The sequence below is a fragment of the Schistocerca americana genome, chromosome 1, assembly GCF_021461395.2.
Source record: "Schistocerca americana isolate TAMUIC-IGC-003095 chromosome 1, iqSchAmer2.1, whole genome shotgun sequence".
NCBI lineage: Eukaryota > Metazoa > Arthropoda > Insecta > Orthoptera > Acrididae > Schistocerca > Schistocerca americana.
Genome location: NC_060119.1, coordinates 376,067,869 through 376,081,532, shown reverse-complemented (window position 1 = coordinate 376,081,532; position 13,664 = coordinate 376,067,869). Strand labels below are relative to the sequence as shown.

Here is a 13,664-nt window from a genome sequence, read left to right as displayed (position 1 = left end):
AGCACGCGACTTGTGAGTGAGCACGTTGTCGTGGTGGAGAATTCAATTGCCCTTGGTCACCGGGTGGACGCAGCGAACTCGATCCCTCAAGCAGCGGAGCACCAACACTAAGACGACGGCCATTGTTTAAAAGTTCCCACATACTCTCCACATTTTGATCCGTTTGGCTTGATGATGGCCTCCCAGAGCAGTCGTTGTCTTCAACATTCCCACAGCTATCTTTGAAATGTTTGTGCCACATGAAAACCACTGCATGGGGCATGGCTTCTTCCTTAAAGGCATCTTGAATCATACCGAGTCTCTGTGGTGGTTTTGTTCAGTCGCAAGCCAAACTTAATCGCATAACGCTACTCCAAGTGCTGCTCCATTTCTGCCTTTCCCACTTTTCGACCGAGGTCAATGACACACACTCACGCTGCAAGCGATGCGCACTCTCCAGGGTTCGTTGGCAACTGCTGCAGCGTCAGTTCATTCCCTGAGATCCCCCACTTCTTCCCCCACCCGGCGCGGAACTGGTCCGCTTCTGAATCACACCTTGTAGAATACTGTAGGTTATTATAATGAAATATGTATGTTAGAATTCTGAGGATTGTTTTAGTTTTCAGTTAAATTATTGTAATTTTGCCTTTTAAAAACTGATACTCTGACAAAGAAATTCCCTTTAGCCCACTACTGCAGAATAATACTGCAACAGTGAAACATTAACGGGAGACTAACACCAAACTAAATCTTTACTTGAGAAAAAAAATTAAAACACAGTAACACACAAGCACCTGCCAATGGCAAAATGTGTTAAAGCCGTCAGGATGAATATACTTCATGACAACAAACTGCTTTAATGGTGGTTTGAGAAACCTTACTTTCAAATTTAATTTTCTTTTACACCAGATAAATTGTGTTGTATTTGAGAATACACAAATAATTTCTGAAGTCGTGGATTAACTTAAAACTTTTGAGTACCAGCCATGTAAAAAAATTTTGGCGCCAGAAGACCAGGCATTTATGGCACAATTTAAAACTTTTTACTGTCACATTTGTGTTTGCTAATCTTAAAATTGCACACCAGTATTATATGTGAAAGCTTAGCTTTTCCTGTAGCTTTACAGTATGTATGTTAATTTTAACCACTAACTTTTTCTTTTTGTGTGTTTGCGCTACTTATGTGTATGTTGCTGTTGGCTGACTGCATCATGGATCGTGTGCTCTGAATATCGCTGCCATTGGCTACTGAGACCACTTAACACAAGCTGTCATTGGCTGACAAAAGCACATCGCACAGTGCAATCTTGATTTCAGTGCTTTGGAAGCTAATGTGCTGTATTTGGTGGACTTCATATTTGTACATTTGTAATACAAAAATATGCTGTGTACATCTTTCCAAAAGCATTGTTTTTTGCTGTGTTTCATTAAAAGTGCCAAGAAGTTCTATGCCGGTGTACGAAACCTTTACCGTTTATAGACCGATAATATGTACAGCTCTAAGGGAGAGTATATTGTCACTTAACACAAAAAAATGTGTACTCTCATGCATGTTATGTTGTTTTGTCACGCAGGAATAGTGTATTTTGAGGGAAAAGTATATTTTTAACCATGAAATCCCAAAAAACACCTTTTGTCCCCCCACCCCTTCTTTCTTTCCACATATACCATGGTCCCTATTATCTATTATATACGTGACTATTTTTGCTAATTCACTGCATTTAGAAAAAAATTATGCTAATTACTGGGGAGGGAAATGCAACACATGGGGGCTACCCAACTTGCTAAATCTCAGAATGATCAATCTGAGGCTGGTTGACAAACATGTATGATACAAAAAAGGTGCCTCTCTTCACCCGCATTGTGGCTCCCCAAATACTCACTGAACTTTATCAGTACAAAGAGATAGTATTCCTTACAGATGAATGGCTGCATTCTTCATTAAAACGTGAATAATTTCAAAAACTGTGTATCGTAGCTTAGCTAGCGCACATACATTTACTTGAATTACGCTTTAAATGTTCGACATCCCAGTATTAAGAGATTATGCACTTGAAGTTAGAGCAAAAGGTAAGCTGAGTTCGTCACTTAGACATAACACTTTAGCTGCATTGCTTTCACTGTCCACTTATATACAGTTGCTGTAACTATTCATGGTTCACTTATGATCATCGAAATTTCCATGTTACTCACCATGATATTGCCCACTTGCCAAAAGGGCATTCAGAGTTAGTATGGATCTTCCTAGACCCTTACCTTTCCTTGAGAGTGTTAATGCTTATCTCTCTTTCTTTCTTTCTTTCTTTCTTTCTTTTTTTTTTTTTTTTTTTACCCGACAAACATTTGTCCTAAGTTGTCTCAGTCTGCCAGTGTGCATTGTATTTTAAATAGAGGCCAAGCATCTTATGTCCACAAGCTGCGACATTGTCACGAATAAAACAGTGACCCATGTATGCAATAAGTTTCCTTTACTTTACATCTATGGTCACAAACGTTTTGTTAACAAATTACCGGTTTTGCTCTATAATGACCATCATCAGATGTGTCTCATAAAAACAAAGGCCTAATGTATTGCAGTTATGTTTTTATGAAACAGATCTGAAAATGGTAGAGTAATGGTGGTGTACTTGTATGTGGAGAACTTGTTTGCGCAGCAGTTGCCAACATAGTGTAGCTGAGACGGAATAAGGGGAACCAGCTTGCATTCGCCGAGACAGATGGAAAACCGCCTAAAAACCATCCACAGACTGGTCGGCTCACTGCACCTTGACACAGGTCTGCCGGCCGGATTCGTGCTGGGGACCAGGTGCTCCTTCCCAGTCCGGAAAGCCATGTGCTAGATCGCACGGCTCACCAGGCGGGCACCATAGACCTTACTTTTCAGTCACATGACCTTGCAGATAGTGCAAATTGGAAATTTGGTACTGATATCCATTTGAACAATCTTTTGCGAGTCTTAGTATAGCTTCACTGAGAGAGATGAGGATTTGAATTTGAAAGATTGTTATATTATTTCTCATCTGGTCAAGCTAATTTTGTCATGTTAAGGGTCATACTAGGACATCACAAGTCCCCAAAAACCCAGTTAAAAGGTTATGACAATATAAATATTGACTGTAGTGTTATCTTTCATTTTCTTTCACTGGAGGCTTGCACCTACATCTACATAAATACTCTGCAGGACACTATATGGTGTAAGGGGAGAGGGGGATGTAGGTAGGTTACCTTTTGTACCAGTGCTAGTCTTTTCCTTACCTGTTTCTTTTTCCGTTCATTTTTGGCGGTTGGAAAAAGTGATTGTCTATAAGCATCTGCATGAACCCTAATCCCTTTCATCTTCACAGTCCTTAAGCAAGATGTATGCTGGTGGCAGTAGAATCATTTGCAGTCATCTGAAAATGTTAGTTTTCTCTATAGAGTTTTGAGAAAACATTGTCTCCCTTCCAGGGATTCCCATTAGAATTTATGGGGCATCTCCATAATATTTGCATGTTGATCGAACTTACTTTTAACATGCCTCCGTATTGCTTCATTGTCCTTCTTTAATCCAACATAGTGGGGATCCGAAACACTCGAGAGAAGTACTCAAGAATAAGTCACATTAGTGTTCTCCATGCAGTCTCCTTTATAGATGAGCTACACTTTACTGGATTTCTCCCAATAAACTGAAATTGAGTAATCACCTTCCCCATCACAATCTTTACATGCTCGTTCGATTTCATATGGGTTAGCAGCATTGTGCCTAGACATTTAATCTACCTGATTGTGTCAAGAAGCACACCACTAATACTGTATTTGAAAACTGCAAGATTATTTTTTCTACTCATCTGCATTAACTTGAATTTTTACACATTTAGAGCAAGCTATCATTCATAATAACAAATAGAAATTCTGTCTAAATCATTCTGTATCCTTCAGCAGTCACTCAACAATGATAGTTCTCCATATATTTTCCGCTTTCATCCATTCTAATAACTCAACATATTTCTCTTTTAAGATAAATTAGCAGATGCAGTCGCATATAGATGATCGCCAGTTACTTTCTAGAATATAAGTATGCGTAAATGTTGTTGAATAATTTATGTATTGAAAATTATAAGTGGAACATACTTGTGTTACTCTTTTTTGTGTATCAATTGTTGTATAAAGGAACTAGTTTACCATGACTTGGAATAAATATCTTTGTTACAGGGTGCTGCAGCTGATGAACTTGACAGATTCTCGATTAGCCCAAGGGGGTTGTGAAAAGCTGGAACTAGCAATGCTTAGTTTCTTTGAACAGTTTCGAAAAATATATGTTGGAGACCAGGTAACCAGTTTCTGTAGTTTTTTAGCGTAAAATGTGTTAGCACAGTGTAATGTGAACATTGAACACACAAATCTAATTTGGTACTGGACAGTAGTCAAGAAGTTACACAATTATGTATTTTGTTAATATGGTTTATTATAGGTAGGTTTCTGTACAGTTTGTAATTTATTTTACACACGCAGAACACACTTGTTGACCCAAATAAGGGGAATTGTAAGCTGTGCTGAGTACAGAGTTTTATCCCCTAGTGTTGCTCATATGTTGAATTAATTTCGTGTTCAACTGAACGTTTCCCCCCCCCCCCCCCCCCCCCCCCCTCAATAATTAGTATTGTATCAAATGCAAAATTTATACAATCAGTGTGTGCATTTGTCGGTGCAGAAAATGGAAATTAAATTCAAACCAGGGTGTATACGGCCCGGGAGATCCGGGAAAAACCCAGGAATTTTTTCCTGCGGGACAAATCCGGGAAAAACCCGGGAATTTTTTAGAATTCCGGGATTTTTCATTCTTTTAGATTTCAGTTACATTTTTGTAGGTTTGACGTGTAAGATCTGATACGCTGACAAAGAACTTTAGCCCACTACTGCTGAATAATACTGCAGCAATGAAACATAAATCAGAGAATAACACCAAAATTGAAGTTTAGTTGCGTAGAAAATGAGTAATTTACACAATGCACAGACCAGTTTGCCGACACTGAAAAGTGTCAAAGGCTTTAGGTCGAAGATTATGCAATACGTCCGTAACAACTAACGTGCATTCGATGTGCTTGCATCGCAATTGTTTACATTTCTAACAGATCACTGGAAAATATTACGAATAGTGACTTGAGAAGCGTTACTTTCAAAGTAAATTTCCACGCAAGATGATGTATGTTACGTGTGAGAATGTGCAGTGAATTTCTTAAATCACAGGGCGTTATAACTCTCATTCAAAACTTACTGGTAACACTTGAGGATCAGCCATTTGAAAAATTGCGGACCCAGAAGATAAGTCATTTATGCCACTATTTAAAATTTTACCGCACATTTGTATTTGATGTGACATAAGGTGTAACACACGTTAAAAAAAGACCGAGCTTCAAGTTAGTTTTCATATTTAATGTTGTTCTTTCATAGATAAAAAATTATGCAATCGATGGCAAAAAGTATAATTGACCTTCAAAAAAAAGTGAATAATATGTTGCTGAGCAATGTCACAAGTCTCTTCATGCCAGAGCACTTAGACTTTTCTGTAGTATAGAAAAGACGAAATGTTCTGGCATGCAGAGCAATACCAGTTAGCTTCTTTTCTACTTTTTTGCCGGTGAATTGGATCTTCGTCTCCGAACAGCTCTAACGTTCGCTACTACTTCTTTTTAACTAATCCTATAAATGGACAACAGAAGGCAGCACCAGTCACGCGACAGGTAGCGGGACATCCGTACCTTGATCTCGTACGAAATTAGTCCAGTTTTAGAGCGAAAGCCTGTGTCAAGCGCAGCTACTATATTCCCCGCTCTACAATTTGCTTTCAGTACGGACAAGTATGTCTTCTACCTCTTCAATTCCTCATTTTTTTCTGATTTTATTATTTTTTATTTAAATACAAAAGCTTGCGGTTTAATCGTTGTTAAAGACCTTTAATTACTGTCTTTCGTTTTAGATTAATAAGAGATTTTTTCCGTAAAATATTTTGTGCATTTTTACAGTCCTTTCTTTTCGGATTTTCGTGTTGCTAAATTTTAGCTCTGGTCTTTATTTTAATACTTAATTTCTTAAATTACGTTTATTTCTCAAATATTTTTTAATCACGAAAGTTATTGTTTGAAATGTATATTCAAACATCTGAGGGAGTTAGCAGCTTAAAATAAATAACGCTATCATATTCATTTGTTTTAAAAACATTTTATTAAAGAAACATTTTAATTATTATTAGACAATACGACAAATAAAACAAATAATTTAGAAGGAAGTACCATGTTTAACAACAAATACTGTAATTTAGGAATTGATCTTGGAGAATAACTCACTTGGAGCTGTTTGTGAGAGCATTGATTCGTTCTATAATAGGTTCTCGCTCTATCTGAGCGTTTTGAATAGTCCCCTCAAGTTTTGCCTTCTTCTCTTTAAGCTGTCTTATTTCTGCGTCAACAATCTTCCTTTTAGTCAGATGATCCTTTTTCCTGGATGACTCGTCGTTTCGATTTTTGAGGTCTTCAGCATATCGATATCGTGAGTTTCTTACAGAGTGTATAAGAGACTTTGTTATAGGCACTCCTTGGACTCCGCCGTGTATCTTGACGGCATCGTACACCAGTCTTCTGCTCACTACAGATTGTTCCCTCATATTCTCGAAGAGGCACTCTTTGTTCACCGAGAATCCTCGCTCCGCAGCTGCTTGACCGTGCGACAAAGTGAGCGCGATTTCCATTGCCTTCTGCAGCTCGTGGCATGTTGCATTCTGGTTCTTGAGACATTTAATTCAGAACTCATCCAGCCGTTGCTCCTTTTTGTTGAATGTTTCGAATTTTGTTTTGCAGTTCTTCTTTACAACAGAAGCGTATTGCGCTTCTGCTTTATCGGCACATACATCGTTCATCCAATTGCTCTCCACCAAAATCTGCAGAAAGGAATGAAATCGTTTGGGACCAGCCTCCCTGCACGCTATTGTGGGATCAAAGCAGCTTACAGCTTTTGTCAACCTAAAGTGTAAGGGAGGTTTCTCCATCAACTTTGACACAAGCTTGATCATTCCTCTTCTGCATTCGCTCCGGAACTTAGCGATTTCAAGGGCTGTGAGAGACTTGCACTTTCTGAATTCATTCTTGACGGTGAACCCAATCTTGACGTAGTTCACACCCAAAAGATTGGATTCTTTGTCCAAACTAACTAACGGCGAGATCTTCATCGGCTGGACAAATCGTGTCATCGTTGTCTCCATTATCTCTGTCAAAGCAGAGTGGAGGAACGGTGCTAGCGGCCAATCGGATTGAAAATCCTTTAGGAAAGGTGTCAAGTCTCCAGCAAGAGTCTTGAAAAAGGCAATTTTCGGACCAAGTAGCTTGTCCTTGAGGTGATCCTCCACTACTCTGTAGCTAGCACATTTTGGTTTGTGTTTTTCTTCCAGTTTTCCAACAAATATTTGCAGAAACGGAAGCATTACTAGAGCTCGCTCAGCAACTTCCACATTCTCCAGCCATCGGATTGCGCAAAACTTTAAGGGAAACAGTTCCGATTCCGTTGTCAAAATATACAGAGCTCTTCTGGCAGGGACATCCTTAAAAAGATTGTACAAGGCACGTAAAAACTGAATTATCATCCACTGTGTTTCTTGAATTGCGGACTTGAAGGCGCTGTGAACAATGTGAAGCCCACACGTTCCAATTTCCAATAAAACGGTGTCTACTCCTTCAATTTCTTTCAAAAAAATTTTAAGTTCCCTTAAGAACGCGAAGTTGACGTTAGGGCCGTCCATCGATACTTGTAAAAGTTTTTTCATTGCTTCGCCGGGAATTTTTTTCTTGAAGGACTCGAGTAGCTTAGCTGCCGTCGAACTGCCTAGAAAAGCTAATGCGTAGTAACGGGTGCACACTAGATTTTTTTTAATGTCCCAATAACGCACTAAAATGTCCATCTGGATTCTTTTGCACACCTTGTTCAAGGATTCGTCAAAACAAACAACAATGCTTGATGCGTTTACGAGGTCAGATTTAATTTCAGACTCAAAGAAGGGAGCTAGTCCATATTGCACGATATAACCGATTTTGTCCTTTTGTAAACGCATGCTCTTGGTCACTTCACTGTCGGGGAACATTGCGGGGAAAAGCAACACGTCGTTCGCAGAACTACGCAGAACTACACAGTGACTTGTGTGAAACGATGCACTCCAAACACCACAGTATTTCCGCCTTTGTTACTTCGTCCTTTATTGCCATCCAATCAATTCCTCTCAGTTTATCCACGGGTTTTGACATTGCAATAACATCCTTCCGCGGAGGCGCAACAATTCCAGTGGCCAACGCACTGTTGTTGACCCAGCTGAATCCGCAGATGTGGTAGTGGAAGTAGAATCTGTCTGCTGGGTTGAAGTGGTCGCCACCGGTCGGGTGTAGACATACAAACTTGCTGTGCTTCTCATGGCAGCTGCTTTCGCGACATGCTTCTTGGATTTTGTCATGTGACTTGTAAGAGCCGATCTTCCCATAGTACGGATGTTAATGAGGGTCCCTGGACATAATCCACATTTAGCACTATAAAGGTCTGTAGGTACTTTCACCAACCAGTCCTTGAATGCTGGATCTGAAAGCCAGCTATCTTGAAAACCAATCGACATGGCGCAGTCGCAGTGGTTGTTGGTGGGCAACCTTTATTGGAGAAAGAAGAACGATGGATGTAAATAAGGCTGTGCCTCGTTGTTATGCATAATGAAATACGACACAAAGAGTGTTACCTACCTTGTCAGTTTATAAAATTTTGCCCTGCACGTGCGCAGAAATGAATTCAACAGGTGAGCCGAGCACACTGACTACTGACAGACTGTGATTTGAAAATCGAACGAGGCACGTTTGACAACACTGTCTCTGCCAAGCAACAATCGGCGTTAATTACGATATTATTGGTAGCGCTGCATTTGTTGACCCTTCAAGAAACTATGAATGACAAGACGTATCAACCAGTTTTACTCCAGTAACCTGTTGCAAGTTTGTAGCTAATTTTACATGTACAGTACAGCACCTCAGGTATAAAGACGGAAGATATTAAGGCCACCGCGCTCATCGACCAAAGTTCTGAAGGCTTCGCCACCTTTTCGTTCTAGCTTATTCCTTATCATGAGGCTTCTCCTCCTTCTCTCTCTCTCTCTCTCTCTCTCTCTCTCTCTCTCTCTCTCTTCTATCGTCTGCTATTGGTTGCTTGCTCTCGTCTCCCATCCACGATTACTAAGTTATGAAGTCTGCCGGTTACGAACGACTTGGCCTCCCAGTTAATCTACAGCTGAGGCGCTCTACTGTGTGTAAAATTTCCGAAGTGCTTTAGGACTTGGTAGACCTTCTGTTGTACATATACCGAAAGTAGATGTATGAAATACATCAAATACAGCAGTTTAGTTTCCGAAGCATTCTTAGGTTCCTGCCTAGCCACGCCCTTCGAGAAAAAGCAGCAAAACATTGTTAATGTCCAATAATATATGTGAAAGTTCAGCTTTTCATGAAGATACAGTGTACTTACATTACTTTATCCCATTAACCTTTCGTCTTTGTATGGTCATGCTACTTAACAATGATGCTGCTAGTGGTTGAGTACATAACATGTATTATGCACTGATCGAGGCCCACGAGAAAGACAGGCCGTGGCGCGTACGTCACGAAGAACGGCCTGAGCTCGCTCGTTCCCGTAACTCAGCGGGCAAAATGCGTATTTAAATCTGTTAACTCGCAACCGGGTGCGTACCTACTAATGAGAATTTCATCTTGTACTGGAATCCGTTATTATGAAGTCTTACTAATTACTGTTCGTACAACAAAATTTAAAATCAATTCTCGATAGAAATGGTATAGCCGCTCGTTTACAGTATTTAGTCTCTTCTTCGTAACAGTTCTCCTTTCATAGATGATGTTGTGCCTTACGCAACTGATAATCATTTTGGTATGATTTTAATTGCCAAATTAGAGCCTGTTAGTAGGCCTACGGACTTCCTATCATTGTAGGACTAATAATAGTGGATTCCAGTAGTCGATGCAATTCTCGTTCATACATACACATTTAGTTATGTTAACCGGTGTAGAAACGCACTTTGCTGAGTTGAGCGAGCTCGGCCCACGTTTGTAACGTATGTGCCGTGGCCTGTCTTTCTCGTAGGCCTCGTGCTCTGAATAACTGCCGTCATTCGCTAGCGAGATCACGTGTCACGTGACATGAGCTATGACTGGCTGACAAAAGTGCATCGCTCAACGCAATCTCTATTTTAAGGCTTCGGAAGCTACCGTGCTGTAACTTGTGGAATTTGTGTATATACTTTCGCAATACGAAAATAAAATCTGTCTATATTGTCTCGCATCAAACATCTTTCCAAACGCATTGTTTTTCCTGTTTCCTTAAGTGCTGGGACGTCCTCAGCCGGTATAAGACCTTCACTATTCAAAGGACTGATAGGTTTTACAGCCCGAGGGAAAGTATACTGTTGCTTAACACGGATGTATTTTCACCCGCTTTATACATAATTTCATCCGGGAGAAATTGTATTTTCACCCGCTTTATACGTAATTTGATCCGGGAGAAATTGTGTTTTTAACCGGGAAATCCGGGAAAAATCCGGGAAATTTTTTTTCTTGTCCACGTAGACACCCTGCAAACACTCTTGAATATTTTTCTTCATGTGACAATGATATTCTCATTCTTTGTGTGAACAATTTATTTAATAAAATGGATTACACTACCCATTAATGAAAAGAAACTTCCTGCAAATATGCAATACCTCTTGACTGCTGAATATAGCAAATACAAGGGAAACATGATTTTTTTTCTTTTTATGTCGATTGGAGTCATTGTGAATACATTAGCTGATTAATGATCATTGTAATTAAATAGAAATCTCAAAATTTGCTCTCCATTAGGCTGTCAAATTAGAGCAACCATTTCCACAATACAAAAACATTGTTTACAAAAACAAGCTCTGCAAAATAATGGCTGCTACCACATAAATGACTGTCAGCTGATGCAAAACATTGTGTGATAGAAGCACCCACAAAAAAAAAAAAAAGAAGAGAGAGAGAGAGAGAGAGAGAGAGAGAGAGAGAGAGAGAGAGATTTATTGTTAAATTTAAGATTCTCCTGCCGCTCCCTTCACATGGTTTCTTAAAAGTGCTAAATTATGAAGGAGGTCATTTCCAGGGTTATTACATTATTGTTTGTGTTTGTTTAAAAGTATTACGTTCATGGTCACTTTTCCGCCATTTGCATGGATGGATATGTGTGTAAATGTTATGCATATACCACACACTGCGTTTGAATTTGCAGTTAAATCATTTTGTTGTGCACTTGTGACAACTTTTTAACTTGATATGAATAACAGACGTGCATTTAACACACTTTGTAGAACTGAAGTCACCCTTACCACTAAAACAATCTCGATTTATTTTATAATACTGATTATTGGTCTTTTATTCAGTTCAGATAGACATTACGGTTCTTCAAAAGCTTGGTGGGTGAGTGAATATCATTTACTGTAATTTTTTAAAATGGTTTGTCTTGAAGCTTTTAGAGCTGACAGACCATTAAAACTGGTTATCCAAAACTACATGGAATGTTAGTAACTGTTTACTATTAAAAACAGTGTTGATCACGATTTATTTATCAAGGTGACCGGTTTCGACCACTACTGTGGTCATCTTCAGACCATTGAGTAGGAACCTCTTTCTGTTGGAGAAAGTAGTGATTCTCCAACAGAAAGAGGTTACTACTCAATGGTCTGATGATGACCACAGTAGTGGTCGAAACTGGTCACCTTGATAAATAAATCGTGATCAAGACTGTTTTTAATAGTAAATATTTGTAGGACATTGATCACTGCCTTTCCCATAATGTATTCAAAAGTAAGTTAGTAACTGTGATTGCTTTCTCTCTATTGTTTATTATTATTATTATTATTATTATTATTATTATTACTATTATTGTTTTTTTTTCTAGGTTCAGAAAAATTCCAAAGTATATAGAAGATTATCTGAAGTTCTTGGGTTAAATGATGAATCTATGGTCCTTAGTGTGTTCATTAGGAAAATGTAAGATAAATTTCATACTTATATTTCTAATATATTTTCAGATTACATAATCTACAGAGAAATTTCAAATGTAATTGGTTTTCGTAGTCTCTGAAGTGCATATGTACAAGATAACCTTGAATGATAGTTGTAGATGGTACACACAGTCATGTTCCTTTTATTTTCCTTCAAGCTTCTCTGCATTTATTGTATGTCTCCTAGTGAATTCAGTCACATAAATACATGGAAATATTGTGTTAATGTCGTGTGCAGTACAAACTATAAACTTATCTAAAAATAACTTGTGCTTCTATATCGCCAAGAAGAAAAACCAACACTCTTCTCTAAAGTGTAAAATATGCACATAAGTCAATCTGTTTTGAGATATAAAATTTTATTTGCCACTTTCTCATAGTTTTACATTATTTTTTTTTATGTGCTCTGGCTTGTCATTTTATTGATGACTGTGGATGACATGTCTTACATAGCTGACACTCAGTATACGAAGTTTTGTCTCCTTTATGTCCATTCTTCAACTCCTCTTCTCCCGATAAACCCCTTTGTTTTTTCTTTCATAGCATTCCTTTCATATCTGTTATCATCTTCCTCTCCCTGTCCTTTCCCAACCCCCTCCAAATTGAAAGAGTTGCAGCTATCTTTTATCCATACTCGCAATAGCTCAGTACACTTAGATTACCATGACTGAGTACAAAATTAATCATATTGTCAAGTGGGGTTATTTTGGATGGTTTTGTGGTTATTTTCACTGTAACTTACATGGGTTTTATTAGATTGTGTTGTTTGTTGCAAGAGTGGGGGGTTTTATGTGTAACAAATAAAATATTCTAAAAACAGAAAGTCTTTGTGTACGTATATTTGCCTGAGAGACAGATAGATAAAGTGTCCAAAATCACCCCACCAAAGTTTCAAAGTATATCAGGGGAATTCAGACAGAAATTGACTTCCTATTAGGTGTTAGTGACATTTAGCATGTCCTAAGGTTATCCATCATTATTAATAAGTGCTAAGGAGTAAGATAATGAATTTTGTATGTTAAGTCAATTTTTATTTTTTAGCAAATTGAATTACAAATTTTTAAAGTTCTAAATCAAAATATTAGAAACAGGAACAAAACAAATAAATTCTACTTAAAGATCAAAATTGCTATTCTTACTCAACACCCAAAATTAAGTTGCAGATACATCAAACATTGTTCATAAAGCTGTGATGGCCTATAAGTCTAAAGCACATCTTCTCTAACAATAAACATCCCTCTCGTCTCAAATGGTGGAGGAAGTACTTGCAAAATTTGGCCTTTTTGCATTGCGTCTTCATCAGGGACATTACACAAATTTGTGTCTACTGTCGTCACTTGAGTGCAAGAATTTCGTATGTACTTCCCTTGCACCAATGTTTTCAGCAGAGTTTGTTGAAATTTAGTCAATATCTGCTTCAGAAGAGATGAAAAAGCATCCTTGGAAATGGTTCCACGAGTGTGCTTCTTCCATTAAATTCAAATGGCTCTCCACATTGCTTTCATTGATCTGGAAGAGGTTATATCCAGCAGTTGGGGGGACTGGGTGCTGTTAGGAGGAAGGAGAATTAATGACTCACATTCTCTGATAACTTGCAAAAACA

The 13,664-nt window shown here is 38.5% G+C and overlaps 1 protein-coding gene across 4 annotated transcripts in view; it reads left to right on the top strand.

Annotated features, from left to right (window-relative positions):
- LOC124600531 (exportin-7) overlaps positions 1 to 13,664 on the top strand; it is a 243,836-nt gene that overhangs the window by 119,421 nt on the left and 110,751 nt on the right. For all 4 annotated transcript variants that reach the window (XM_047136171.1, XM_047136169.1, XM_047136170.1 and 1 more), the window contains exons 11-12: positions 4,171 to 4,288; positions 11,956 to 12,047. In XM_047136171.1, the coding sequence (XP_046992127.1) occupies positions 4,171 to 4,288; positions 11,956 to 12,047 (210 nt within the window). The remainder of the gene's footprint in view (positions 1 to 4,170; positions 4,289 to 11,955; positions 12,048 to 13,664) is intronic.